This window comes from Labrus bergylta, chromosome 7 (genome assembly GCF_963930695.1).
Source record: "Labrus bergylta chromosome 7, fLabBer1.1, whole genome shotgun sequence".
Lineage (NCBI taxonomy): Eukaryota > Metazoa > Chordata > Actinopteri > Labriformes > Labridae > Labrus > Labrus bergylta.
The window spans coordinates 5587140-5612710 of record NC_089201.1 but is presented as its reverse complement, the minus strand read 5'-3'; the positions used below and the strand labels follow the sequence as shown (position 1 = coordinate 5612710).

The 25571-nt window shown below is 40.9% G+C and overlaps 2 protein-coding genes across 2 annotated transcripts; one reads left to right on the top strand and one right to left on the bottom strand.

Annotated features, from left to right (window-relative positions):
• Positions 1 to 650: 650 nt before the first annotated feature.
• Positions 651 to 17408, top strand: slc23a4 (solute carrier family 23 member 4). Its single transcript, XM_020639793.3, has 12 exons — positions 651 to 809; positions 2557 to 2697; positions 3062 to 3219; positions 9006 to 9165; positions 11618 to 11799; positions 12216 to 12336; positions 13567 to 13723; positions 13816 to 14069; positions 15192 to 15356; positions 15451 to 15559; positions 15656 to 15751; positions 17146 to 17408. Exons 1-12 carry the CDS (start codon positions 762 to 764, stop codon positions 17397 to 17399), a joined length of 1845 nt encoding a protein of 614 aa, XP_020495449.2. The 5' UTR covers positions 651 to 761; the 3' UTR covers positions 17400 to 17408.
• A 224-nt stretch (positions 17409 to 17632) lies between these two features.
• LOC109988340 (protein FAM180A) lies at positions 17633 to 25118 on the bottom strand. Its single transcript, XM_065957298.1, has 3 exons — positions 24856 to 25118; positions 18521 to 18612; positions 17633 to 18444 (listed from the first exon to the last, which is right to left on the bottom strand). The coding sequence occupies exons 1-3, from the start codon at positions 24932 to 24934 to the stop codon at positions 18118 to 18120; spliced, it is 498 nt and encodes a 165-aa protein (XP_065813370.1). The 5' UTR covers positions 24935 to 25118; the 3' UTR covers positions 17633 to 18117.
• Between the last annotated feature and the right edge of the window lie 453 nt (positions 25119 to 25571).

The following is a 25571-nucleotide window of genomic DNA, read 5'->3' as shown; positions in this document are numbered from 1 at the left end:
AAAAAATAGAGGAAAAGCAAGCAGGACATAACTGAGTCATGCTCTCAAGAATGATTTTTAACTATTCATGATTCATGAACCCAACCATACGATGTCTGACTTTTCTCGTCTTAAACATCAGGTCAGAGCAACCAGTAGGCGCAGTGTTGCACTGAAGATCTGCTCTCAGTGCTAAAAATAAATGCTCTCTTAAGAAATCTTTCGAGGCGCATGATTGTATGATTGTGTATGAGTTAATACTGATGGTCTCTTTACTCAGCAGCCTCTACCATCAGTGTGTGAATGTGTAGGTGTGACCTGCGATGTTAAAGCACTTTGAGTAGTCAGAAGACGAGAAAATAAATACACAAGCTGAAGTCCTTTTATCATTTCTTTTCATTTTGTTTCTTAAGCTCTCACAGGCTCCATAAAGTTCTCCTGCTGTGAGATTAGTAGCGATGAGGACGACAGAGAGAGACAGAAAATGTCGTACCCTGACATGGAGAGCCTGCTGGACGCTGCCTGATCAGCTGCTGTAACTGTTGTAATTGGGTTCACATGAGCTGCTGGTGGGACTCATTTCAATCAACAGGCGCAGCAGTCTCGTGTCTGCTCCTTCTTAGTCCTTCCCCTCCCGTAAACTCCCCCCTCCCAGCCCTCTCCATTCTCTCTCTTGATGTGTTCCCTCCCCTTCCATAAATGTTTATTTTTTCTACTTTTCTGTTGTGTTTTTTTTTTCGAGCTCATAAGACCACCACCTGAGCCTATAGGCTGACCTCGACATGGCTCCCGAAAAGGAAAGTAATGGTGTCAGCAACTATGCATTTACAGTAAGTATTTCAACCTTTTAGTTTTTTTAAATGTGCCATAAATCTTGTGAATCTTCTCCTGATGATTGTGAAGCTTTAACCTGATCGTGTTGTTCTCGAACCAGACTCTCACATTACAACATTTCTCCCTCTGATAAACTGGAGATTAACTTTTCAACAGTTAGGAATGTGAAACCATGCAGATTAATGTAGAAATATGAGTGGCTGGATTATCACTGGACTGGATAAAGCATGCTGTGTAGCTGTTCAGAGACTAGATGTGGTGCTCAGTTAATCATGAAGTATCCTCATGGTAATGTATTTACTTGTGCACATTCTTGCTCCAGCATGCCTTAAAATCAAGTTATAAAACCGCGAGCCGAACACGTTTTCAGTCAGAGAAACTGAAGTAGAAACCTGAAATCAAAACATTACACTCTCAAACTTAGGAGTAAAGTTTCTTAATCAGATAATGTTAGCACCTAAAACCTGAACATGTGTCTGCCAGAGCAGGGAGCGAATGTTCTAGTTTAATAAGCAATGCAGTCCAATTATAGATGCTTTTAATATATGAATAAAAAGGACACATTTCAGAATCAGAATCAGAATAAGCATAGTTGGCGAGGAATGTTTACACACACGAGGAATTTGACTTTGGTGAACTGTGCTCTCTATGTACAAAAAGTAGAACATGACATTTCAACAATAAACACAAACAGAGACTAATGTTTAAAAGACTAAATGAGACAACAGTGTTGTGGTGAGATGAATATGTATTTATGAAACTTGTAATTCATCAATCTAATGAGGTTCAGTTTCCTCAAAAACAAGCCTATATTTATGTACTATATATATGTTTTTTAAGAACAAACTTGGGGTACCTTTTTTAGCATTTGAGTATTTAAAGATAAAAATAAGTAAAATATCGACTACCTAACTGAAGGACACATACGAAGGATCATACAAGTCGATTAAACAGAAATTCTCAATCAGTATTAAGGTGGATTTTTTTTTAACATGTTGGCCTCCTCTTTACAGATTGTACATGTGACCAATCCAAGTACATACTCATAATATCAGACGCTAAGAGTATCAGAAAAAGTCAGATCGTGTGAGATATAGGCAACCAAAAGGAAAACATGTCATACCAGCTTCAAAAAGGATTCTTGTAAATCACAGAGGTGATGCTTCTCATAAGATTTATTTCCTGCTTCCAGCCTTAAATTTGATGTTTTCCAGGCATAAGTCTTGTATCCAGGTAAAACCAGATGACCTAAATTAACTAACTAAATGATGACAGCATCTTGATCAAAAGCACCAAATAATCCATTTACACTTAAAACATGACAATCTTCAGTCTTTATATTAAAGAATAGGTTATCATACTTGGTAAGATTTGCAGTATGTGTAGTGACCTTTGTAAGAAAAAGTAGCAGCTTTTTTAAACGTGATGTATTTGTGCAGAGAAAAGAACTGCAACATGTCAGTTTGTCCCAATGTAAGTATTTGTAAGTCATCTGACTGTGACCTTTTCTAATCCTGCCCCACACATCTGATAAAGGGAAATTAATTCTCTTACAATTCTTTAGATTGCTACGGCTTCTAGAAAGTCCCGAGACCTTACCAGGAAGTGTCAAGATTAAGAAAGTTGTGTGTCGAGTTGGAGACACGACTTGTGTAAAAAAAAGTTACAATGAAAATGACAGTGAAGCACAATCTGCAGGGAAACGTCTCCATATATATCTAACTGACCTCTTTGTATTTGAAGCTTGAAAAGCGTTTCTGTGATCTTCCTGACACAAAACATGGAGAAGCATCGGACTCGTCGCTGCATGGAGACAGCAACAAGTTAGCGTACTGCGTGACGGACGTTCCTCCCTGGTACCTGTGCATCCTTCTGGGCATCCAGGTACGTCTTCTGGGCTGAGAGGGCTTTGCAAGGTCACGTTCTGTAAATGAGCGTGCTGTTATTTCCTGATTTGAGCCTGTTGACTTTCTGGTGCAATGCAAACATGATCGCAGCGTCACATGACAGCGTGTTTTCCTCATGCTTAGTTAGACTTGGTTTTACTTAGACGTGAAATTCACTTCAGACACAGTTGAGATGTAAAGTCAGTGAAAGTTTGGTTTCTGCATTCAGCAGCTATGTAAGCAAACACTAGCCTGCTACTTTCCACATCATAACCCTTTAAAGTTTGTGCATGTATTCATCAAACATACAGTGTTTCTGTATGTTTGTATCTCTCAACACCCCTCTGTGTTCCCTGTTTCAGCACTGTTTGACTGCATTCGGGGGTATCGTTGCCATCCCGTTAATCTTGTCTCAGGGCTTGTGTCTGCATCATGACGGCCTCACACAAAGCCACCTCATCAGCACCATCTTCTTCGTCTCTGGTCTGTGCACTCTGTTGCAGGTCACCTTTGGCATAAGGTAGGAAATGAGAGGATGAGCAGGGACATTTTTGAATAACTGAGGAGCTGCTTGTTTTACCCCCTGGCCAGTAGGGGGCCACCTGTTAATCACAGAAGGGACTCAAATGTTCAGATTTTTCAATGACAGTAGTAACATAATGTTGATGAAGACTGGTTAGAGGGGCAGCCTGTGAATGTTTGCCTAGAGACCCAACAGACTCTAGAAGCACCACTGTTTTGTTGGACAGAGATGTTGAGGACTACAGATGTGATTTATAATCTCAATAAGAGCTGCTCAGTGTCCCCCCCCCCCCTTTTCTCTTTTCTGTTGCTTTATTTCTTAATTACCGCGTGCAGCTGCACAGCAGGGTGCATTAAAGTGGAATTAACCATGCTGCTCCCTCTGATTAAAAAGCAGAACAATAACAACTCTCAGCTTTGCCTCTTAACTCCTTTTGAAGAAGGAGTTCTGCCAGAGTAATCGCTGCGCAGCATTGACCATGAACAATAAAATATTTTACTGTTAGTGTGGGCACCGCTTCTATTTAAAGGATTATCGGCGTGAATGTAGAAGTGAATTTTAAGATGCTTACAAATATTACAGTTTTTTTTTTACTTGATCATGTGTTAAATATTTAAAGGCGCTTTCACACTTAACCTGTTAGGCTCAGACAAACTCCAGTCTGTTTGTCAAGGTGTGAAAGCTGTCAATCAAACCCTGGTGCGGACCGGGTTAGGGTTAGGTAGGTTAGTAACTGTACAGAGACTGCTTGAAAAGGCTGGTCTCAGTCAGCTGTTTGTCTGACTCTGGTGCGGTTAGTTTGTTGTTTTAACCCAACTCGTTCTGACCAAACTGCAGGAAGTAGTGCGTTTTTTTGGATTTAGCCAGCTAGCGTAGCCAGAATCCTCTCTGATCATCATCACTGAACATGTGTTAAAGACCACAGGCAGACCTGACGGGTCTTCAGAAACAGTTTGGGTGGATGAGCAGGTCAGGGTCCAGGAGGAGTAACGTGCACCTTCTCCTGAACTGTCTAAATAAGGCGACTCCAGAACAACAGCAGTTGCGTCTCATTTTCAAACTGTATCGTTTGCCTTCTGTGATAAATGCAAACTATTTAAAAACTGATGAGCAGAGCCGACTTCAATCCGTGTAGTCATCTGTCCTTTTAGAAATTGTAAAGTGTTTTTGGAGCAGCCACAGCCAATCAGGAGACGGCTAGTCTTTGTTTACTTCTGTGATTTTTCCCGCAAAAAGTTCAGACCAATCAGAGAGCATTTCCTTGCTCATCACACATTTTGGCGCGTGTGAACACAAACCAAACTTAGGGTAATTATGCAGCAATGGAACAAACTGTTTCATGATTCAGACCAGAGCAAACGATCCACAAGTGTGAAAACACCATACCAAAAAGTACCAAAAACAATACTCAGTATAATGACATTTGAGGGGATTCTTTAGGATACATATTAAACCAGGACAGTGCTTCTTCTTCTCTGTTGCTGCAGCCAAATATAAACTCTCCTCTCACTGCTGAATCTCATTTAGTGCAATGACATGCACACAGAAGTCTTGAAATGACTGATTTACTTTTGGAGAACTTCAACCTTAAAGCATGGCCTGTTGCTCTGAACATGTACTGTGCAGACTCAGCCTGACTTAATATTTGTGTCACAGCAGGATTAGTGGAGGAATTTCCATCTTATTATGTTTGGAATGTAGTTCTTGTTAAATCCACATTCACCTGCTTTAGCACCACTGCTGCTTTCTTGTCTTTTCTCCAAATACCTGGAGGTCAGCTTTAAGAAAACAATCAGTGACTTTAATGGCAACAGAAGCCAAAAGAAAACGACTCTTATAAACGGGGTCATTTGGGAAGACAACATTTAAAACTCTCCTCAGACATAGTTGCTCTCCATTTATCTTTGTTATTCCCTTGACTCTAGAGGGTCTTCTCTTCTTGCTCACTGTGCATGTAGACCCCTGTTGTGCATTTTGCATCACGCATGTTTAAGTTCTGCTTCTGCTGCAGCCTGATGTGAACTGCAGACAGTGAAGTGAGCAGTGTAATGAGGTTTATAACGCAGCAGATGACCTTAACTTTGTTAACTTCTAGACTGCAATCAGTCTAAATTAGAGGATTAGTCTCTCCATCCTCACATGATTTAAATGAACCATTTCATCATATGTTTGTCAAAGACACTGTGTATACAGTTAGAGACTTTTTAGGTGGACTTCCAGTAGCTGCACTAAAGCCAAGCAAATTTAAACTTTTAGTTTAATTTCTTAAAGGAGACATTTGCAGCTGGGAAGACAGACTTGTAATATCTTAGACAGTCTATCCAGTAGAAAGGTGAATTTGTTTAAATAATTGGTGCTACAAAGCCAGAAATATTCCAGAAAAAAACTGGAGTTCAAAGAGTTCAAATACTTCATCACCCAGAATGCACTGAGCTACTCCCAGGCTGTTCTCTATAGGAGTGTGTTAGTGGGGGTTGTTTCTGTTTGTATAAATCCAATGAAGAAATCGTGAAACAGACTGGAGATTATAACACCATTTAATCGGCCGAGGTCAGACAACTTCATCAAACAAGCACGCTTCCAAATCACTTGACTGACAAAGTGCTGACAAAGTAACAGTGTTCACAGTGCTGCTTATATTCTGTCAAAAAGGTGCAACCCACAAATTCCTTTCCATTTGGGTGCATCACCATAAAACAATAAAGATGACGTGACACTGATTTGTATACGTAACAGCTGTAGACTCTCTGTCTAGCAAACAGTTGCTGACAACATATAGTTGGCTCCTATCCAAACATAGATCTGCTACTACTTAGGTGCTTCACTCATATAAGGTTACAGCTTCAGACACCTAAAGGTAGGAGTGTTAACACGTGGTAGACAGACTTGAATAATACATTTCACGAAGTTACCAAGATTAATCAATTTCATGAAAATTCGTACTAACAGATAGGCTAGTGATTAAATGTACATTTAAAAAAAGTGGGTTTCCATTTGGTAACATGTCAGAAAATGAAAAGACAATGTTTTTTGTCAAAATCTACACAGAGAAATGTGCTGCAGTACAACGACTCCATTCTAAGTTTCCATTGATGCACAAGAACTGTACCACAGCGGCACAACCGGCTTTCTCAGCTTGAGCCGGTTCCTTCCCTACTTCCTGTTGGGGCGGCTCAGTGGTAGAGGCGGTTGTCTCTCAACTAGAGGTAGACTTCGAGTTCTTGTGTTTCTGTTCTATTATAGCCCTGCAGAATTCCTACAGCTGGAGCTTTATGCAGGCTCTGCAGCCTTTGTTGTTTTTTATGACATAATTGAGTTTAGTTTATATATAATCAAACATAATACAGAATGTGTTCATTCTGTGACAAATGATCAAAGTAAGTTTTACTGACAGAAGAGTTTAATTCATAGAGGGGGCGGGACATTGTTGATTGACAGACAGACAGTCACCATGGTTACTCACTCTGACCTGCCTGCTGCTTTGTAACATCGTTTAGCTTAATCCCTATAGGTTCCATTATCACAACAGGTGATCTTTGGGTGGAGAGGTTTGATAAGTAACTTTTAAAAACTGAGAGAGCAGAAAACACCGACAGCAACATTTTTTTTTATCATTCATTTTTTATTGAAACACCATCCAGCCTAGCGAATTTATTGAATGTTAAACCCAGCTATCCCTCTAGCTGATTTGGGTTTTTCGAAGCACCAGTAACATTTACCCAAATTGCATCCCAGTCTAATTCTTGTCCCAATCCGGATATATCCCTGTCCCAAGCTTTCATTCCTGATGTGGACATATATTTCTGGGAGGTTAATTTATCATAGATATATGACACTATCCGTTTTGGGGCACTCTTTATCCAACTTAAAATAGGATAGTCTTTTAAATCCGACCCCCAGGGAACCTTGTAGGCTTTACAGGCTGACTCTGAAGTAGAAGAAAAGAGAGTGCTTATCAATATCATATTGAGAGACAAGCTCTTGAAAGTTACGGATATTATTTGCTCCATTAATATCTTGAAGAGTCGTAATACCTTTATCCTCCCAGCTTTTATTGGTGAATGGCTTTCCCCCAGTTAGAAGGTGATTATTTTTCCATATTGGAGATGACTTACATCATACACTTTTAAAATTGAAGAACTTTTCTGCTGCTTTAAACACCTGTAGCATATGAGTTAAAATCGGAACATAGTATAAACCACACCTCTTGGTAGACATACCTATAAGGAGAAAATCCTTTAATCTTATCGGCTCTATTAACTCTTGTTCCACCTGCTTCCAAGCTGACTTTTTATCTTCTTCCATCCGACTGCTGAAACTCCTCAACACAAATGCCCGGTGATACATTTTAAAATTGGACATGCCCATCCCCCATCTGATTTTCTGAATTGAAGAGCTGACCACTTTATACTAGGTCTTTTACCATTCCAAATATAGGATCGTAATAATGAGTCCAGTTTTTGCCAATATCCTGTTGGAGGTGCAAGGGGGATCATTGAGCTAACGAAATAAACTCTGGGTAAGACGTTGATTTTGATAACCAATATATGGGCTGGGACTGATGCTGGCAGATGTCTCCATCTTTTAATATCTTCCTCTATTTCTTTCAAACCTAAAGAGTAATTTGTTTTGGCTATAGTTGATAGGGAAGCATTAATTTTGATACCCAAGTAAAGAACCTCATTTGTCACATCTGGGGTGGGAGAGACATTCTACGACATTTAACTCACTTTGCTCCCATTGTCAGTGGGAGCTAAATTAGTGTCTGTGTATGATTGGATTAGTTAATACTGATGGACTCTTTACACAGCAGCCTCTTCCTACTGTGAATGTGTAGGTGTGAGCTGCGTTGTAAGCGGTGGGAGTAGTCAGAATACGAGTCCACAAGTCCATTTACCATTCCTTAGCTGCTGGTGTGGGTCCTCTTGCTCCTTTGCACGCCGTAATTCCTCAGCACTCTACATGTATTCTGACTCCTACAATCGGCCCTGAATGTATGACTCCAACATCACAGTATTAAAACTGTCTTCCTCTATGCCCACAGTAACACTGCTCTCTGCCATGTTATTCCAATGTGTGTTCTCACCAACTTAACGCATACAGTATTTATAGTTATTTAAGGTTGCCAGGATTCAGGAATTTTTAACTTCTTTCTGATCAATATGATACAAGTAAAAATATAACTATATTCATAACTGTTTGGATATCATGGTAACGTACACTCACCAGCCTCTTATTAGGTACTTTGTCATCTGCTTGTTTTTGCAAATATTTAATCAGCGTATCACATGGCAGCAACTAAATGTATTTAGGAATGTGGACATGGTCAAGACTATCTTTTGAAGTTCAAACCGAGCACCAGAACGGGGACAAAAGGTGATTTAAGTGACTTTGAACGTGGCATGGTTGTTAGTGCCAGACAGGCTGGTCTGGGCGCCCAATATTGGGTCATTTCTTACCAAAATTAGCAGTCAATCTTGGATATGAAGTACCGCCCCTCTCTAGAAGCGACTCTCTTTGGGCGGGCACAGAGACAATGTGGAAGTACAGGGAGCTTTCCTTGCAGTTAACACTGAGAAGAGTGAAACATACTATATATATTGTATGATGATACACAGCTGGTTAAAAGTACAAATAGTTTTATGTTTCACCTGTCGCTCCAAGCTGTTTTTTATCGAACTGATGATGTATGACACTGCCTAGAAAAACTTTGATGTCACATGATGTCTGTCTTGCTCATTTTTCTTACCTCTTGACACCTGTGTTTTAACTTTTATTTCCAGACTGCCCATTCTCCAAGGTGGCACATTCACATTGCTGTTACCGTCCATGGCAATGCTCTCCATGCCGGAGTGGACATGTCCTGCTTGGACGCAAAATGCGAGCCTGGTCAACACGTCCTCCCCTGAGTTCATAGAAGTGTGGCAGAGTCGCATGAGAGCAGTAAGTACACCATGTGATGTTTCTAATCACAACTTACTGACTCACTGAGCTTTGGTTTAGAGCTCAAACACAATCAGGTTTCATGGTTGTTGAAACAAGTTTGTGTTGGAGCATTACTTAATCAGAGCTGGGGGGTTTAAAGTGTAGAAGTTTGATCAATAATACATGATTCATGGGTCTAACTGGCTGGGGATGTAAAGCTGTACGCACTCACTTCTCAAAAGAACTGCGACCTGCTGTCAAACTTACAAAGAGCTACAAACAGGCGACCGGCGCGATCTTTGGAAGGAAGAGACACTTTTCTAACTTTTGAAGGTTGTTGTACTATTATCCACTTTGAAACTAACTCCTTTTTTAAGATGGAAAAGCATTGAAAAGTCATGCTTTGCTTATTATGTTATGACTTATTATGTTATGCTTTGCTTACACGGAGCATCACAGCAATAACATAAACTTAGGTTAATATCATATCACTGGCCTTTGAGTCTATCCCCTCCACACGAGTCAACCTGTTGACTGAAGATGGAACCAGTGACGCCAGGCAACAAAACAGTCAGATTTTAGCAAATCGCTACATTGCTTATAAGGACACTAACCCATCTCAGGCGTATTTTCTTTTTCTTTCTTTATTAGCATTAGCACCAGCATGGGGGGTATTCTTCTTGAGGTCCAACACACATCCAGTCATACACACTTGTACGTCTCCTGTGTGATACAACAAAATATCGGGATGCCCTCGTGTCGTTTGGATAGGGTGATCATATGTCCCGATTTGCTGGGACTGTCCGGTTTTCATGCTCTGTGTCCCGAGTCCCCACAAATACCTCTAAAACACACATGTGTACCAGTTTGGAACAGTCCCTGTCCCGGTTTAAAACCAACCAAAACAATACACCATGCTTGTAACATTGATTTGTCTGTATGTCAATCAATGCCGTTGCAGAGGTTGTTGCGGTTTAAACAAATAGAAAATTACTAATGCACCACAAGTCAAAGTTCAACACTGATTACATATGTCAATCAATCTCAGGATTGTGGTCATTGCTTAGCTAGCCTAGCTTATCATGCTAACAGGACCTGCTGAGTGACGACTGGTAGGCTAGCTGCCATGTCGAAAAGGAAGTCTGTATTTTCCAAAGAGCACCATGAGAGTCACGTCTTCCTTCAAAAAGTACCAGCCAATGAAGATGCTTCTTTTTGAAAGTATCCATTTTCAGTCGCCCACGTTGGAAATGCTGACATGCAAAGCCTTATTAAAACGAGCAAACACAAACGCTATGTAGATCTGATCTACTTCAGTGAGGCAAACGCCACTGACAACCAACTTAAACGTGTTGCTCAGGTGGATACCTTTACCCACCAGCTTGCGTGACCAGTGCAGGTCACCGATCTATCGATACATGTGAGTTTGTGGTCAAATTAAAGTGTCCAGATTTGGAGGTTAGATGATATGCTCACCCGATGTTAGGACTCTCTTTGAAACAATTAGCCACAAGGTCTACAGGAAAAATGTTTTTCATTTTGAGAACAGCTGATTAGGTGTATTTGCACAGGGAACAAAAGTGTGACAAGTACATATTATTTTTTAATTTATTTGAATTCCTTTGTAACAAGGGGGGTGGCCAGAAAAATTACAAAGCTTTTTAATCAGGTGTTAATAAGCAGCGCAGTAATAAATCAGCTCTTTTTAAACTTTTTAATGATTTGTTATTAGCAGCACACAATGGGGGCTGTATGTACAGTATGTATTTTATTAATACTACAATCTGATTATTGTCTGGCTTGAACAGTGGGGGCCAGGGGGTCAGCATTCAAACCTTAAAAAACAGAAGTTGTGAGGAGTATTTTTTCATAATCTGCCCTTAACATGTGGGGTCCCTCAGGGCTCTGTTCTTGTGCCTCTTCCTTTTCTCTCTGCTCCCACAGGGTCCCCTCATCACAAAGTACCTGTCCCACAGCTTTATTTTTGCTAAAATAACACAGCTCTCAGACTTTCCAGCTGCTGTTTCATTCCAGGATGTCAAAGGTTGCCCATAACTTCCTGACACAAAATTGATTTAAAACTGACATTTGGCTCTTCTTAATCCACTGGTCTTCTCAAACCATATGCATAAAAACAGGTTTGTGGGGAAAGAGAGACTTGGTTGCTCACAAACCACTGGCCTTTTTGGCTGTATAGTATTTTCTGGGAGTGCCCTGTGATAAGACCCCATCCAGGTAGAGTTAAAGACATAGTATTACACATACTGAACTTACAGCTATACTCTGTATCCCATCGGTGGAACAAACTACAGAACTCCATTTGATCTGCAGAGTCCCTTTGCACCTTTAAACTCTTGCTTCAGAGCTCCGTCAAGTCCTGTTAAAAAACATACATGAAGAAGTTCAAAGAGTAATGAATATGACTTGACCTGTTTGGACTAAATGCTATATTTCTTGTGTCTGTCTTTAGCTACAGGGGTCCATCATGGTTGGCTCACTGTTCCAGGTGTTTGTCGGCTTCTCCGGCCTCATTGGCCTCTTCATGCGCTTCATTGGTCCCCTCACCATCGCTCCCACCATCGCTCTCATCGGACTCTCCCTGTTTGACTCAGCTGGTACCAGTGCTGGATACCACTGGGGCATCTCCGCCATGTGGGTAAAAATTCCTAGACAATGTCTTTCCAGAGTTTGAGGTTGTTCTGCTACAGAGTACTTAACAGGTTGGATGTTTGGACCATGTTACATAAAGATGTGAAACTGAGAGCTCTGTGTTCTTTTTAAGTTTAATGCATTCTTGCCAAACAAACGTGGCTTATACAGAACCACTGTATACACTGTATGTACTTACGTTCAATCAACTTAAACCTCTTGAGCCTAAAGTACAGTCAAGTTTTAATAATAATGAAAAAATCTAGCAAAGCAACAATTTCTGTGGGTAGGAAAGCCTATTAAAAATTCAAATGTTGTTGATTAGACCTCGACTTAGCCTGCTCTGCTAATTCCTACTTCGATTTAATGCTGACGTTTCTTTAAATTTCAATCCATGTCTTTGTCTCTTTCCCACACAGGACCACAGCACTGATCATCCTGTTCTCACAGTACCTCCGTCACATCCCCGTGCCCTTTCTCATGTACAGCAAAGATAAAAAACTGCACACCTCCCGTGTCTACATCTTTCAGATTCTCCCGGTACGTACCACATAATTGTCTGTCTTATATACACCAATCAGCCATAACGCCACAACCAGCTGTGCAGTCAAATGCAATCAAATACAATGGCTCTGGTATAAATTACACTTGACGTGGTATCAAAGGTGTTGATTGTACTTCATAGTTATTGTTGAGGTCATGGTGGTGTACTCAAGTGCATTATATTAGAGAAGATAATCCTTTGTTGATCCCCAGAGGGGAAATTCAAGTGTTGCAGCAGTAAAAAAAAAAAGACAAGAAGAAGAGCGTGCATACTGTATGAGTACAAATTAAACCAAGAATAGATGGGAAGAAATACAAATATAATGCATTTACAACCATTAACTAGTAAGTATAAAATAACTTACAGGACATCCAGTCATGTTGTGGCAGTGGCAGGTTAAAGTTAAAATGATCGGTTATGAGATAAAGTGACAACGTTTGAGATAAGTGGACATGGTATGATTAGTAGCAGCAGAGTCATGTGAACAGCAGTGTGCATAGAAGTGACATTAAGTCCTGGGTGAAAGTGATAAGAGTCCTGGGTATAGCACTTGTGATAACTACTGTGGGGAATGTCAGTGTTCATGATGAAGACAGACTAAAAGTCCCACTGCTGTTGGACAGTCTGATGGTGGTCGGCTTTAAGTTTAGCACCTGGGGAAAATGCCTGCCAGAGCTCATCATGGAGAGGGTGAAAGGGATGGCTGTGTCCTTCATTCCCCTTCTCTCCCACTGGATCCAAGCCGTCCAGTTCCAGTCCAAACACAGAGAGTGCTGTTCTCACTAGCTTGTTGAATGAGCTTGCCTCACTCAGTCTTGATGCCACCCCGCCAGCACAGCAAGGAAGAGTGCACATGCACAGGCCACCACAGACTTCTAGAAGGTCTTCAGGAGTCTGTTGCAGATACTGAACGGTCTGAGTCTCCTCAGGAAGAACAGCCTGCTCTGTACCTTCCTTAAGAGGGCACCTCAGTGTCAGGTGCAATTTAAAAAGTCTCCTTAATATTCGCCCCTTACCATCTTTTTGACCTTGCCAACAAAATCTGAAAATGTCACTTCAAAAAGTCAAAATTTTGCCAGAGCAACTGTATTGGATTGCATTTGATAGACAGGTGGTCATAATGTTACATCTGATTTTGTCCTTGATCTGATCAGTGTATGTTATTATCATTCATTATTTCTTTAGACAACAAGACAAGAAAGTTGTTTTTTTCTTCATATCCTCAGGTATTGCTCGGTGTCAGCTTGTCTTGGCTCGTGTGCTACATTTTGACAATATACAATGTGTTTCCTACTGATCCAGACCAGTATGGTTACAGAGCTCGCACTGATCTAAAGGGAGACGTTATGGGCCAAGCCCCCTGGTTCACCTTTCCTTACCCAGGTAACTTGGGGCCTCTTTTCTATCAATAAATGATAAAGGAAATAACATAGCTAGGCTGTAACTTCTATGTCATTCTTTGAATCCAATCTCAGGTCAGTGGGGGGTCCCGACTGTGAGCCTGGCAGGGGTGGTTGGCATCCTGGCTGGTGTGATTTCCTCCATGGTAGAGTCAGTAGGAGACTACCATGCTTGTGCCAGACTTTCTGGGGCTCCACCTCCCCCTAAACATGCTATCAACAGGGGTATTGGGATTGAAGGACTGGGCTGTCTGCTGGCTGGAGCCTGGGGAACTGGGAATGGTACCACCTCATACAGCGAGAATGTCGGAGCCCTCGGTATTACAAAGGTAAGATGGACCTCTGTGTAACAATCAATTAGTATCAATTAAAAGTTATCTCAAGCCACTTTACAAATAGAGCAGATCTAGACCGTACTCTTTGTTATTTAATTTACAGAGACCTTACATTAATCCAGCATGAGCACAGCACTTTGAAACATTTAGCAAAGTTACATCGCTAAGAAAAAACTTCCATTGACAGAACCAGACTCATGTTGCCATCTGCTGAGACTGAGTTTGGTTTGGAGAGGGGATAGAGGTAAAGACAGAGCTAGAGACATACAGAGTACAAACAAGAAGAAAAACAAATGAAACAGAACATTTTCAGCTAATAAGCTCCAACCTTTAAAAAAATGAAGCCAATGCAGAATTGCAAAGAACTGCAGTTCATTTAGTGTCCACTTGAGGCTGGCTACAAAAGCAAATTAATCCCCATTAGGTCAAATTTTAAAATAACAATTTTTACAGCAGAATCAAACATGGTTCAAATGACACATTTGGTAATAGTTGCTTATTTCTTTACAGGTACACACTGTACAGGGGTTGAGAGTTGAAAAAAAAACAAAAACTTAACTGTTTTAATTTTATGAAGCCTAAGAGTTATTCACAAAATTTGCATAACCAGTGGCGATGGTGAGTTGACCGACAGGTTGGCGGGTTGTAGCTATTTTCTAGGAGGCTAAAGGCCCGCCCTAACTCCATCTCTCTGTCTGTTATTTCTTTGACTCAAAGTCAGGCCGAGATATCATTACAAATTTGGTGACTGCCATCATTCAGCTTTAAAACACGTCTTTAAGGGGATACCAGTTCACCTGGTAGTTATGATGCATGCCCCATGTACAGAGGCTGCAGTCCTTGTTGCAGTGGCCTTGGGTTCGAATCCGGCCTCGGCCCTTTGCTGCATGTCATCCCCCCACTCTCTCTTTCCAGCATTTCCTATCTCTCTTCAGCTGTCCTTTCCTATAAAAACAAAAAAACCTGCCTCATGAGAAACAAATGGCTTACGTCACTGAGACTACGACATCCATGTTTTGTACAGCCAATGGCAGCTAAGCATGAATTCTTCTACCTTTTTCGTTAGTTGATAGAGTTTGAAAACTTACATTTTTCTCTTCTATTTTCTCGTGACAGGTTGGCAGTCGCATGGTGATCGTGGCCGGTGGAGTCTTGATGGTGATCATGGGTTTGTTCGGTAAAGTGGGTGCTATATTCACCACGATCCCCTCCCCTGTGGTCGGAGGGATGTTCCTGGTAATGTTTGGAGTCATATCTGCTGCAGGAGTTTCTAATCTGCAGGTACACGCTTTAAAACCATTAAGGCCATTTTTTCAACATTGACTACAAAAAAGCGCTTATATTTTCTCTTCTTTTTTTCTCCCCTCATTTGCAGTATGCCGATATGAATTCATCTCGAAACATCTTCATTTTTGGCTTCTCCATGTTCTCCGGTCTCGTCATTCCCAACTGGATATTAAAGAATCAACAAGCTATCGCTACAGGTGCATGAAACATGAATATATATTCTCCAATGCATCATATTTACGAGTTTATTATTTTAAAGAGTTCTGACTTATTTAATTGTGTTGTGATCACAGGTGTGGTTGAACTGGACCAGGTGCTGCAAGTTCTCCTGACCACCAGCATGTTTGTGGGAGGTTTCTTTGGCTTCATACTGGACAACACAATTCCAGGTATTGTTTCATATTTCACTGAGTTATAATAAGTTTATTTAATTTATTAGTATCAACCTTTGTTTTTAAACTTTTACATCACCAAAGTAATCATCTAATCAGATTTACGAAAAGATGCAATTCACAATCTTTGCACTTTGTCCATGGATCCAGCAGGAACATCATGTGATGAGTCAATAAAGAGAAATTTGAGAGGTTTAGTAGTAATTGTTAGGAGCGATAATCATAACAGTTTAAGGGACAATTGATGCATGCAATATCTTGGGCATGGTTAATAATTTAGTTTATTCATTTTTAGAAGTAGGGTCACCGTTATGAGACATCATCCATTCAAATTTAGGTCTAGAGTTAGCAAAGATTCAGCAACACATGTTTTAAAATTTGTTTTATATTCCTGTTGTCGTAAAGCACCAATATGTTGAAATTTGGTTTGGTGTGCTTTGGTGCCCACCGAAGGTTTCTGAGTGTAACTACACTGCCGTAAACACACACTGCTGTTACGCCTCCCCCTCATAGACAACATTCATTTGTTGACAATCAGAGGGGAGAGTTTTTGTGAGAAGCCAATCAACGATGTTGACTGTAAAAATACTGTATTTAGCACAAATCTGACTCTGCTAGCATTTACAGCCCATTGTCAATGTTTTGGTGTAAAATGGATTCATTGGTTATTTGTATGAAACTTGAGATGTTACTTTGGTTAGATAGATGACCTTCTGTAGCTGGTAAAGCTGCTAAACATGAGACCATCTGTATAATATCTGCAGGGATGTACACTCTGCTTCCTGCTCGGTCACTCTTTCTCTTTTTCTGTTCTTAGCTTCATCAGTCACTGTCCTCTTCCTCTAGTCTCAGCCGTTGTATCAAACTATACAGAGACGAGCTAACTGGCTGCTTTATCAAACTTTTCAAAAGGATGCTGTATAAACTAGTGCTGTAAAGCTGTACGCAAGCGGTGGACAATTTTGCTTATTTGTGCTTAATTATGGTGCGTTCTAATTGATAACTCAGAGGGGGGTTGGAGGTGTGTTGGAGGTGAGAGCAGAGGCTTCAGAAAAGACAGCAGTTTGTTGTCTTTTTTGGTTTTAATGCTGGTGCTAAAGGGCGACATCTACTGGATCTAAAAATTGCATATTCTTCCTTTAAAGACATTGTGCTATTGAATCAACCTTTGTAACGGCAATTTTTATGCTGAACATTTACATATTCTAGCTTTAAAGCAACATTATGCTTTTTTTTAGCTCTTTGCAAAGTAGTTTGTAGAGACTGCAAAAATACTGAATGTTCAACTTTATTTTAAAGCAGTTTAAAATTGACAAAAGCATTTCAAACTAAGAGGCCCTCTAGGTATCCTCCCATGGTATGCTTTAACCCATTTTACACATGTCCAACAGGATCAAAGCATGAACGAGGCATCCTGGCCTGGAACAAGGCTCACGAGGACGACTCCAGCAACACTCTGGAGAGCGGAGAGGTCTACAACCTTCCCTTCGGCCTTAGTTCTTACTCGTCTTCGTCCTCCTGGCTCCGCTTTGTACCTTTCCTTCCTCCTGGTGTGTCCACCTCGCTGGAGAGCGACGCCCTGGAGTCTAAGCGGCCCCTAGGACATCCGGAGCCTCCACAGCTCATCATCGGAGTCACTCTTTGAGAGGTGTTCTCTCCTCAGCGTGGCATTTTGAGGATTTTCTTCCCCCAAACCATACAGTAATAGGCAGCTTAGTTTGGACCTCCTGTTCATCGTCAAAGACACTGTACTGTAGAAACGTGGTGCAAAGTATTTCACATGAGGTGACGTCTGCAAATAACAGCTTGCATTAGATCTGTTGATATATGGACTTTACTGAGGATTGTATTTAGTTACCTGAAGTGTTAATGGGTTGTTTTGTAAATTATGAATGATAAAAGTCTGACATTTATATTTAATCTTCAATCCCTTTATTCACTACAGTAATTAGTATTCATGGAGCACTAACACTTTATAGTTTAACACTGATTCTTTTGGGTAAAGATTGATTTTTAGTTTTCTTTGATTGAACCCGTCTTGAAGGTGAGGGTGCTAGAGAACAAACACTGAAGAGACATGAGTCAAAGTAGATTCATTTAAGTTTAAATACTAGTGTACAAACCCACTGTCTGGTTTCATGTCTATACCGTACCTCATGTTTAGAGAAGCACGCTTTGTAGGATCAATATTGTAAAAGTTGTGTTTTTATCGGTCTATGCACTTTATCAAACTGTGGACACGGTTTGTTTGTCAGGACTTTCTCATAGGCTGCAAATACCCATGATGCATTGTTTTAAACACCGCTTGATACAAATCAGGGTGACGCACTGATCTCAGTGGATATCTTAAAAGAAGAAAATAATCAGTTTCTCCCTGTCAGATCCTGCTTAATGGCTTTGTACAAACTAACAAAGGACTCTGCCCAAACATCTCTTTGTTGTCCGGTGGACTCAACCATCTGCTGGGCGGTGAAGACCAGGGTCAGCAGGGTGCGCTCAAAGTCGTCCGGGTGCAAACGACCAGTCTGATTTGAGAGGTTCTTGATGAGCTCAAATATGTCCGTTAGCTTCCGGGGAATTATCTCCTCACAGACGACTTCCAGGTTTCTCGTCTTGCGGAGCGAAGCCAGCTCGGCGTCCTGCACTGAAAACTCCCCGCTGGTCTCAAAATGTGTGCCAGCCAGCAAGATCTGATGGAAGAAGAGAACAATTATTTAGGCTGATTGAACACTTTAAATACACTTTCTACGTATTTCTTTGTCTCACCTCAAATAAAAGGTTGACATTATCCAGGGAGTTGTGAAAGGTGGGGTTTTCCATAGACACTCTTTTTACCCTGCTCGCGGCTGGAAATAGGGCTGGCAGGTAAAGAGAGACAGACAGGGAGAGTGAGGGCTGGTGGAATATGTAAGAGCAGATTGCTATGCTAACATTTCCTTTTAAATTTCATCTTATTATAGTCCTGTGATATATATTGCTGTGGACCCAGAAGGTGTCTTGAATCGGTTAAGTTGGGAATCCCTGTGACGGGCTAATAAAAACTTTGAGGTGCCATGAAATACAGGATTTATCAGGTGCCTATGTTCTGGCACATGTGAGATCCTGGATCATCATGCTCATACTGCGGTATGCTGCTGTGCATCTATCACATGCACACTGTGCGTTTTAAAGTCTGCGACCTCTGACCCTTACAGATGACTTCTATCTGCAGGTGGTGAGACGTGACCTCAAACTTCAAAAGGCTCTGATGAATCAAAGGTGGACCAACACATGGATTATACTACAGGCTCCAGATTATTTCAGTATGTACTGTGTGGGTTTAGCTTCATAACCCCGTTTTGAGGCAGTCCATAAAGCCACAGTTTAGACCGGGTTTAACATGACTAATCTTGTGCAGTCAATTGTGAGCTAAGAGTTAAAACCTTGAGCATGAAAGAGTATTTAGCTTTGCATGCAAAGTTGAAGTACTGGCAACATTAAAGACTGAACAAAAAAATTTAACTAATCATTCACAAAAATAATCATTTCAGTGAGACAAGTCACATTTGTATTTGTTTAAAATGTTTTTTTTGGGACAGAACAAAGTTTGTATTTGGCATCTAGGCTTCGACTTCATCAAATTTTACATGCAGAAATATGAGGCGTGATGGGATGATATCTTGAAACCCCCCCCCCCCCCCCCCAGTGTGAGCCTGCAGTCTGATGCTGGGGAGGAGGAGGCGAGGCTGAGCAAGATGGCAGTACTGGAGCAGGTCAGAGACTCCTGTGGCATAAATAGACCACCAGATGGTAAGAGTTGTTGTCAGGTGATAGTTGAGAATGAGGCATGTCAAGTGTAAAATCAGTGCAGCTGGAGTTGACTATCTTGCAGGCGTCGCCTCATTTCATCACGAAAACATGCTATAGATGAGCATGCTAACAAGCTGATAGGTAAGTGAAGTCGTGTCAAAAATCTGTGCAACATCCTGACTCACATTTTAGAAATTAAATATGTGTTAACACAGGAGAAAGACAATGGAAGGGCTGGAGTTAGCAGGAAGATAGCTACAAGTTTGACCCAGTGTAATCCGGGAAACCTGAAAACCTGTGTGTGGGTGTCGAAAGGTGTGATCTCAGGTTCTGTCATAATGTTCCCATAATGCATCATGGTATTTGGTTAGACCGAATTATTGGATTTCTGCCTTTTCAATGAGCAGCAACCGCCGGTGTTTTAAATGAAGCCAATGCAGAAGTATAAAAAACTGCAGTTCCAAACATGTCCACTTGAGACTGACTGCCAAAAATCTGAGTCCCAATTGGGTCCTATATTGAAGTGTGCATTTTAACAGCAGAAACTAACATGTTTACAGCCTGGTTCAAATAATGGTTTTGGTCTGAATAGCTCATGTCTTTGTTAGCACACAACCTGTTTTATATTTTATCTGTTTTAAATTTGAGTTTTGCATAATTAGGGGTGTGGTTGATCTGATGGACAGCCAGGTGCATTGTAGCTGTTGGCTAGGAGGCGTAAGGCCCTCCCCTCTTTGCCTGTTATTGACGGAAAGTAAAGTTAATTTGAGGCAGCCTTTTTTTTAAATATGACGACCGCCTTACTGGCCTAAAAAACTTTACTTCAGACACCAATGGGTAACTTAACTTAGACTATGTCCATGTTTTTTAGAGTCTGTCCAACCAAACTTTAGAGTTCATCTTGAGGGGTCTATACGTGAAAGTCTGTTCCAAATACATCGAATAACTGCTGAGACATTACAAATGCAATCACATGGGGATGAAAAAGGTAAAGTCAGAGAATGTGCCGAGTCCTTAGGATTAACTTTTTTTGTCACCAAACTAAATTTGCCGTTAGTCTATCCAACTTTCACCAGACATTTCACCATCAACTGGGGCAGCTTTGACTCAGTGGTAGAGTCGGTCATCTATCAACTGGAAGGTCAGGGGTTCAAACATTCTTTGCCGGCTGTTTCTCATCAATGTGTGCAAAATCTGGAGTTCAGCCAGTTTACATTTCATATGTTGGGCCCCAACAGATCAGGTAATAATGTTGGGTAGATGAAAAGAAGAACAGCAGGAGGTGTGAGATGAAGAAGAAAAGTCAACATCCACTACAGACATTAAGTCATTGCAGACAAGAAGAATTACCCCCCCCATCATGCAGAAATGTAGACAGTGTATTCTTTGATGTTACATGTTGATGTTACAAGATGCAACACAACAAAAGCATGAATCCTGAACAGCTTAGTCTGGATTCAAGATGTTGTGACAAACTCGTGAACTATGTCTCATTAGACGATATGAATCACAAACACTTAAGCCAGAGTCACCTGCTCTCCAAATGTTTATGTGTCTGCCTTAACAAGTGTATCCAGATGTTGGTGTTTTAATAGACTTCTGCGAGATCATGTAAACCACTCAAGATAATTATGGTGCTTGGAGAGAGATCCTAAATAATCAATACAGGAAACAACGCTTTGCACCGTATATCCTACCAAAGAACCCGAGTAGAAAACATAGCTGTGTGCAGGTGACCCCATGACATGTGAACAAATGCCATCACCACCTTCACAGATGCTGGCTTTGTAACTGTGTGCTGAGGATAAACTGGATTGCCCCTCTTCTCTTTGGTCCAAAGAATGTAGAGTCCATTATTTCAAAATAGAAAGTCAAATTTGGACTCATCAGACCTCAGGACCGATTTCTACTTTGTTTCAGTTCATCTTGAAGGAGCCCTGACCCAGAGATGGTGGCAACAGTTCTAGAAAAAGGTTTAAACCGTTTCCTCTTTGTGTGGCAGATTCAGCTTGATCTTGAGAATACAGTAATGAACTTTGCTCACAGACATGGACAGTGTCCAAAACAAAGACTGTAAATATTAATGGATGAAGGAGTAACAGTTGACAGATAAAGGTCCAACCAGTAAGATGTGTAGTGAGTGAAATGATAAAGTGACCTTACTATATGATCAGACATTAAGGAAACATGCTATGTTGAAGTGCTGGCTTCTCTGACAACAATGCAGCAGTCAGTATGTCCTCCTTCTAACTTTAGATTCTGGACCTGAATGCTCTGGATTTGTTTGGACCAGAGAAGGTAGGCGGTTTTAAGGCACCCCACACGGCCGGTTTGGACACCCCTCGGTTTGTCAGATATGAGAGCAGTTATCAGGTCAAACCAACAGGTGTTGCAGCGATGGAAGCGGGCAAGAGAACTCCTGAAACAATGACATTTCCCAGACTCTCAGGTTGATGTGGTTTTTGTGCTGTTTTTAATTAAAAATGGGAGTTTTGAGGTTTTTTAAAATCATCACTTTCTGTTTTTATTCACATTACACACTATGTCCATCTTATCTATGTTCTGCAACAATTTTGCTGTCCTGTCATTGAATTGAAATATGACAATTGAAATGTTTCACGGTATATTTACCGGAGTCAGGATGGTATCACACAGAATTGTGATCATCACTGATTCTGTTGGCCTGTTAATCTGCTGATGTAAGCGGCCATTCCAAAACGGAAATAACAAAAAAAGGATCATGTGCTCTGTGTGCTCAGATCACATGTTTCTCTTTTATCTCTGCTGGGCAGACTCACATGCCTGGCAGGCTCCAGCTGGCACTGAGAAGGGACTGTTTACAAAAACCCAGACATACCAAAAGAAAGAAAAACTTAATCAGCACTCATGTGTTTACCACCTGAGCAATTTATCTGAGTGATGATACTGACAAAAAATGTGAACTTCTTGAGACTCCAGCTTTTCACTGCTTGTGGAATCCAGTTTTGATTTGAGACTTCCTGTAACTGAACAGTCCACAGCCAAAAACAAAAAACTGCAGCCATCAGAAATATTGCACTGCAGTCATCTTCCTCTGTATGTGTGTGGTGTTCGTTTCACTCAGATAAAACCCAGAACTCTTATCAAAACACAAAAGAGCTCAACTTATTATACAGGAGGAATTTCCTGACAGAGCTGGACTGAATATCTCAGCGGTATGCTTTTTAATCACTTGAGGAAAACGAGTTTCCTCTCTTATCAGTTTGGGACCCTCTCATTATTTTACAATCAGAAACAGGTGCAGATCTGATCCTGGTGGTGAGATGAGAGTTAACATATTTTGTCTAAAGCCTGGCCCACACTGAAAGGTTGAGAGAGAGCCCTCACAGGACGACAAATAATCATAGATTTAACTGTTGTTCTCTTATGGTATGAGGAGAGCAAAGCTTTGACCAAAACAGCACAGCACACACTCACAGATTGAGTCCTGACTTGAAAAACTACAAATCCTGCAAAACTTTTGGTAGTCAACTCGATTTTGGAGTAAACAAACTTGGCGGATGAGGGGCAGGAAGAATTTCAAGTTTAACTGATTTATTCACCAGTCAAATATCATTTTATTTGAGTTTCATTGTTTTAAACTAGCAGTTTTCTTTCACCAGCAGGGGGCACTATATGGATTACAACAAGCATCATCACTCTCCAGAGTCAAGTGGTGATGCATGCTCATGGGCAGTTATTTCCTGTTGAGTGACCATCTTGTCGTGGTTAAATATCTTTTCCACAAGTGTTTGATAACTACATTTGAGGGATTAACACAATACATGTGTATATCTATATCTTTCTGTCTCTACAGATCGAAGATAGGTCTAAGAAAGATATCGGTCGATATATTGGTAGCAGATTTTTTTCCCTCCCCAATATTGGTATCGCCCCCAAAAATCCATTCCAATCCAATCCAGCCTCATTGATGCGTGTGAGCATGTTAGAGCGTGAGCTGGAGGTGAGTAAATATGGATTTGCTGCGGTTGTTGAGCTCCCTTCTTCAGTCAGCTCGCTTCCCAACTGGCTGTCGTTTTGTACCATGTGACAATCCACTGAGTGTGTGCTCGGTCGTGGTCTAACCCAACAAGACAGGAGATTGGATGTTTAATGTTTACAGGCCGCAGATAGCCTATAGCAATTAGCTCGCTCCCCATGAAAGGGGTCACTAGTCCTACAAGTGGGCGACCTGGGATCAAGTCCAACCTGTGGCACTTTCCTGTGGCTCTTTCCCCACTGTCTCATCCGGATTTCCTTTTCTGTCCTCTATCTCATCCAATACAGGTCAAAAGCCCCAAGAAAAAAACATGTTTGGTTTGATATTTATGATTTGAAATAAAGGTGGACCCAGACGTCTTTCTAATCAGACAGAATCACTTTTTTACCGTTTATATAAAACGGTAAAAGAGAAATGGACTTGAGCTTGTATAGTTCCTTTCTAGTCTTCTGACAACTCAAAGCGCTTTTACACTGCATGTCACACCTACACATTCACACACTGATGGTAGAGGCTGCTGTGGAAAGAGATCATCACTAATCCATTCATACACATTCACACGCCGCCGATGTAGCAGCGAGAGCAACTCAGATATGCCCAAGGACATATCGGACATGTAGCTGCAAGACCTGGGGATTGAACCCATGACCTTCCAGTTGAGAGATGACAAACTCCTCTAACTCTGTGGTTCAGTTAGTTAACAACATTTTTTGTTTAGGATGCTAGAGGCTAGAGGAATCTAGCCCAAAAGTGTCCTGATTGTCTTGGAGAGTATACCACGCTTAAGAGATTGGAATAATTTTCAACTGCAGTTTTCAAATTATTTTGTATCCTGCTCTTTAAAATCTGGAGTTGTTTTTAAAGAAGATGAGCTAGACTGCATGGTTTTGTGTCTGCAGGAGAAGTGCAGAAAACCCTTTTCTACAATATTTAATTAGATATCATTTAAAATGTGACAGTGAAGATGAAAATAAAGAAGCTATTTATTGTGATACAGCTCAACTAAAGACAGTCTACAGAAAATACTCATATAATCATTTTTAATATAAAACAAACAGTAAAAGATCTCACAAAATATTGTCACCAAAAGCAGAAATCAAACTCTGTGACTCTTGTGCCATACAGAAATTGATACATTACATTCTTACTTTTCCTGATGACATCAACATTTCTGCAGAATATTCTTCTTTTGTGCAGTAAAATAAACAAAAAGAGGATCTTTACATGATAACCTCCTCCTCATTTAGTTATTTGCATCCTGCATTGAAAAGTGGAGCTTCAGTTCAGGTCTTACCTTGTTTGGATGTTTTGACGGCTGCTTTGATGCAGCAGTAGAAAACACCAACAACGAGCATCCTCCAACTCAGCAGCATGGTTGTCTGCACACTTCGATGTTACTCTCATGTATTTGGCTTTCAGCAGAGGGCTGGAGTTCTCCGTATATGCACTGTGTCTCTCTCACTGTTGCTTTCCTCTTCTCTTTACCGAGCATCTGTTGCAGCCTGCATCGTTCTGTGCACCGTCTTCATCACTAGTGTTCTCTCTCTCTCTCTCTCTCTCTCTCTCTGTCTCCTCAGCCTTGGTCTTTCTCTACCTCTCCCAATCAACATGGAGAGGTCCACATCTGATCCCCCCCACCCCCCTCTTTCTCTCTCTGCTCGTCATTCCCTCGCTCAAAGTTTTCAGCTACTTGTCATCAAGTTCACAGACACACTTTCATTATTCATTCATGCTGCTCACATAAGTCACAGGTACGTGATCATGACACTTTGTTTTCTTTTTCCAGTTGTTGTTTACATTTTAAACAGCATCATCTTACTTCTGTTTATTTGTTTTCTGTCCTTAAAGGGATAGTTAGTGTTTTCTGATTCTGGAAATTCTGTTTTTACACTCTGTAGTCATGCAACACACACATAGGCTGAAATATACATACACACATGCACACATGCACAAACAGGATCCTATGGACATGCAGATGTAAGAGTGATGGAGCCACCCCCGGCAGGCACT

What these genes read in the sequence shown, in the direction of transcription:
- slc23a4 (XM_020639793.3), top strand. Translation starts at nt 762, where the DNA reads ATGGCTCCCGAAAAGGAAAGTAATGGTGTCAGCAACTATGCATTTACA. An exon ending in GTTCACCTTTCCTTACCCAG is followed by an intron (nt 13,724 to 13,815) that starts GTAACTTGGGGC and finishes ATCCAATCTCAG; the next exon opens with GTCAGTGGGGGGTCCCGACT. An exon ending in TCAACAAGCTATCGCTACAG is followed by an intron (nt 15,560 to 15,655) that starts GTGCATGAAACA and finishes TTGTGATCACAG; the next exon opens with GTGTGGTTGAACTGGACCAG.
- LOC109988340 (XM_065957298.1), bottom strand. Translation starts at nt 24,934, where the DNA reads ATGCTGCTGAGTTGGAGGATGCTCGTTGTTGGTGTTTTCTACTGCTGC. An exon ending in CGTCAAAACATCCAAACAAG is followed by an intron (nt 18,613 to 24,855) that starts GTAAGACCTGAA and finishes TTTACCTGCCAG; the next exon opens with CCCTATTTCCAGCCGCGAGC. An exon ending in ATGTCAACCTTTTATTTGAG is followed by an intron (nt 18,445 to 18,520) that starts GTGAGACAAAGA and finishes TTCTTCCATCAG; the next exon opens with ATCTTGCTGGCTGGCACACA.